General features: G+C 36.7%; 1 protein-coding gene across 1 annotated transcript in view; it reads left to right on the top strand.

Annotated features, from left to right (window-relative positions):
• WWC3 (WWC family member 3) overlaps positions 1–3,378 on the top strand; it is a 244,438-nt gene that overhangs the window by 161,204 nt on the left and 79,856 nt on the right. The window contains exons 8-9 of the mRNA XM_019523856.1: positions 249–398; positions 1,902–1,975. Coding sequence (XP_019379401.1) covers positions 249–398; positions 1,902–1,975 — 224 coding nt within the window. The remainder of the gene's footprint in view (positions 1–248; positions 399–1,901; positions 1,976–3,378) is intronic.

The raw sequence follows: 3,378 nt of genomic DNA on the forward strand, positions 1-3,378 counted from the left end.
CAATATGCAGTCATCTTAGATTTAAGTTGTTTTAATATATGCCTATCTATGCCAAAAGTTTTCCTTTAATAAAAACTGTCACACAAAAAATTACAATCAGTTTTACTTTTCACAGCTTGCTTCTCCATTAAAGTCCTATCATGCTTCAGTTAAAAATAAATCTGCATTAACAAACAAAAAAGTAGTACAACCAACATTTATATTCTGCTATTACTCACTTTTTTTTTTTGCTTAATGTTCTTTTTTAGAGCTTGGCTAAGCTAACAGATGGATTCCGAAATAGCTGTTGTATTACGGACTGTCTGCAGGACCTCCAGCAGAATTCTAGTTCGCTCAGTGACTCCTGTTTACCTCAACAACACTATGATGCTTGTTCTCAAACTGACATTACTGGAGAGGTATGTGTTCCAATGTAAGATGTTAGTTGTAAAAAAATAGGCTGCTTTTATCTTGGTGGCATATGACTGTGGCTCATTTTCCATTGTTATCTGAAGAATTTTTAGCTGTATGTTTAGAAGAACATTGAAGGGAAAAGACTTTACGCTGCTCAAAGAAATCCATTTTGGTTTAACAATGTGCAGATAACATTCAGTAGTGACATATGTTTGGTTCATATACTTGAGTATGATAAAGGCCTTGGAAATGTGCTCGCAGATCAGTGTAGAGAGGAATCGATTTCTTGGTTTCCTCAACTTGGGGTCAGAAGATCACTTTCCCACCACCATCAGGTCTGAGGGACACATTGCAGAGTTGACTGGGGAATACTTCTCAAAGAAGTGTTCAGAAGCCTGCTAAGTCTATAGGTTGCATTAACAGTATTCATTATTCTTCTTATTTTGGTTCATTCTGTGTGTCCCCTTTCACTTACCATTATCAGTTTGATAAATCTGATGACTAGAAAGAAAGATAGAGATTTGTAAAGAAAATGTTCCTATTGGACCATGAGGAATTTGAGAAAATTGAGCTTGCACTAAACCATGTATCACATGAATGAATGGAATAGTCATAGGGGGGAGTTGGGAAGCCATATAATCCTTATATATCCATAGGTAAGTAGGTATTTCTGTGCTTGGGAATACTCATTGAATATCGTCCCAGGCTATTCTTGAAAACTCTATTCTTAAGTTTCTGTTAGAGTTTTTGTTAGAAACTTTATGTATAATTATATAGGAATAATGTGTGAGATGCATGAGGATTGTATCTACTACACGTGTGATGGTGGACACTGACAAGCAGTGGACAAAGGGTCTAAAGCATAGTGGATCTGAGGGTGTGCATAGACTAGGCATTAAGTCAAACATGACAGGGAGAGGGGAGTGGGGTTTACAGAGGAGGTTGCTTCAGCTTAGGTAGTAGGTACATCTCATTGAATAAAACTTTTGACTGTAATTTATATCTAGGTAAATTTTTAAATCAGGTTTTGATTTCAGGTGTTAAGATGTTGGGTAACAGCTCAACATTCAGAGAACATTATTTTTAAAAGATGAAAACCCCAATAAGGTTTTATTGACCTTTCCATAAACTAGCCACATTAAGCAATTTTATATATTGCAGTCTTTTGATACATCAAATTCTTTACATTTTCAACTTGGACTAAAGGGAACCTTGGCAGTCAAACTAGTTTATTTTTTACAACTCTGAGCTTTTAATTTCCAGGAAGGAAATTTACTGAGCACAGTAGTTTTACATAGACAGTACCTTTAGGTATTTTATCAAAACCTAATTTTTGTATGTTAAGAATCTGAAAGGTTCTTTTGAAGAACTATTCTTAAAAATGACTTTTTTTAGTAAATTGGGGAGTTGGGAAGATTTTTTTTTCATGTACATTTTTTTTTATTTGTATTTAAATGCTGCTTCCTCACCCCATTTCTTTCTCTTCCCGGTCCTCAACACCCCAAAAGTTTGGTTTGGATGATAAAACAAGGCTTGTGGACAAAGTAAGACTGAACTGGCAATATGAAGAAGCCAAAAAGAGGTAAGTAAATTTAAGCTTTTGTTTGTATTCTTTGTAACTAAGTTTTAGATATGTATTTCGATCCAGGCATCTATATTCATTTCAGGACTTATGTTGAAGCAGTTTTAGAAAGGTTAATTAACTGAATTTGTTTTTGGCAGCGGAGGCTTAATTTTATGTTGATGCTATCATTAAAATCAGTTTGCAGAAGAAAATCCAGATGTATGAGTAGCTGTAGATAAACAAGGAATCGTAGCAGTTCAACTAAAGCTGTTTTAAGTTGATTTTGTTGATGTGTTAAGTGTCATAAAACAATTTAAACCTGACTTATCTCTCCAGTGTGTGTAAGTAAATAACAGTGACATGCCAAACCTATAGTAAAAATGGTTTAAACCTTGTAACACGATAAGATGAATGCAAATCAGTTTTATAGCTGAATGATAAGGCTTATAAAAATGAAATTATGTTCATTAACAAGGGACATTTTTGTTTTAAAATATTTTAAAATTGGTTCATCCTTCATTCTGTTATGGCTTTTGATAGTTGTAAGGCCCTGTTATTTATAAGAACGAGGTTAGAGAAAAATAATTGCTTTCCTCATTTGTTGAAGAATTCTAGCTTTTTTTAAGAAGCTGCACTTACCTCATGCTTTGAATTAAGCATATAAAATTTGGTAAGGGAGGCTGTCTTTGTGTTAGAGAGCATCTTTTGCTATCCTTGTGAAATCTGCAGTTATAAGGGTATAGTAATCATAGTTGTCACATGCTTTCTAGACACTTGAGGGATCTAACAGTCCAGCCATGCCAGTGACCCATGTTGAGGTTCCATAATGTATCAGATCAATGGGCCACATGATGGACTTTTCCCACCTATTTTATTTTTTTAAAACCTAGGGCATTAAACACACCATTGTGTTCAAAGAACATTTTTCAAGTTGTAAAGTGATTGTTAATTGGAAAATGACTAAGCCTATTTAATGGAGATGCCTGTGCAGTCCTTATCCAGTGTTTTTATATATTTTGTTTACAGCTCTTCATTATATTGTGTGAGGGCCACATGGGTAGCTTTTCTCCTTGACAGGTGCTCTGCCCCCTGGTTGCCATCCTGGGACGGGAAGTTCTGCCCTGTAACCCCTGACCCTTGCCACCAGAAGTCCCTCCCCTTGCCCTGGAAGTACTCATTTCAGCAAGGGGTTTTGACATCTCAGAACCAGAAGAGCACCAAATTAGTCAGCTGGCCCGGATGATCTTCACCCTAGAGTCCTAAAGGAACTGGCTGGGGTCATTGCAAGTCCCCTGGCGCGGCTTTATGAACACTCGTGGTGCTTTGGAGAGGTGCCGGAGGACTGGAAGAGGGCCAACGTGGTTCCCATCTTCAAAAAGGGGAGGAAAGAGGACCTGGGGAACTACAGGCCAGTCAGTCTT

This window comes from Gavialis gangeticus, unplaced genomic scaffold (genome assembly GCF_001723915.1).
Source record: "Gavialis gangeticus isolate Ggan-Ray unplaced genomic scaffold, GavGan_comp1, whole genome shotgun sequence".
NCBI classification, from domain to species: domain Eukaryota; kingdom Metazoa; phylum Chordata; order Crocodylia; family Gavialidae; genus Gavialis; species Gavialis gangeticus.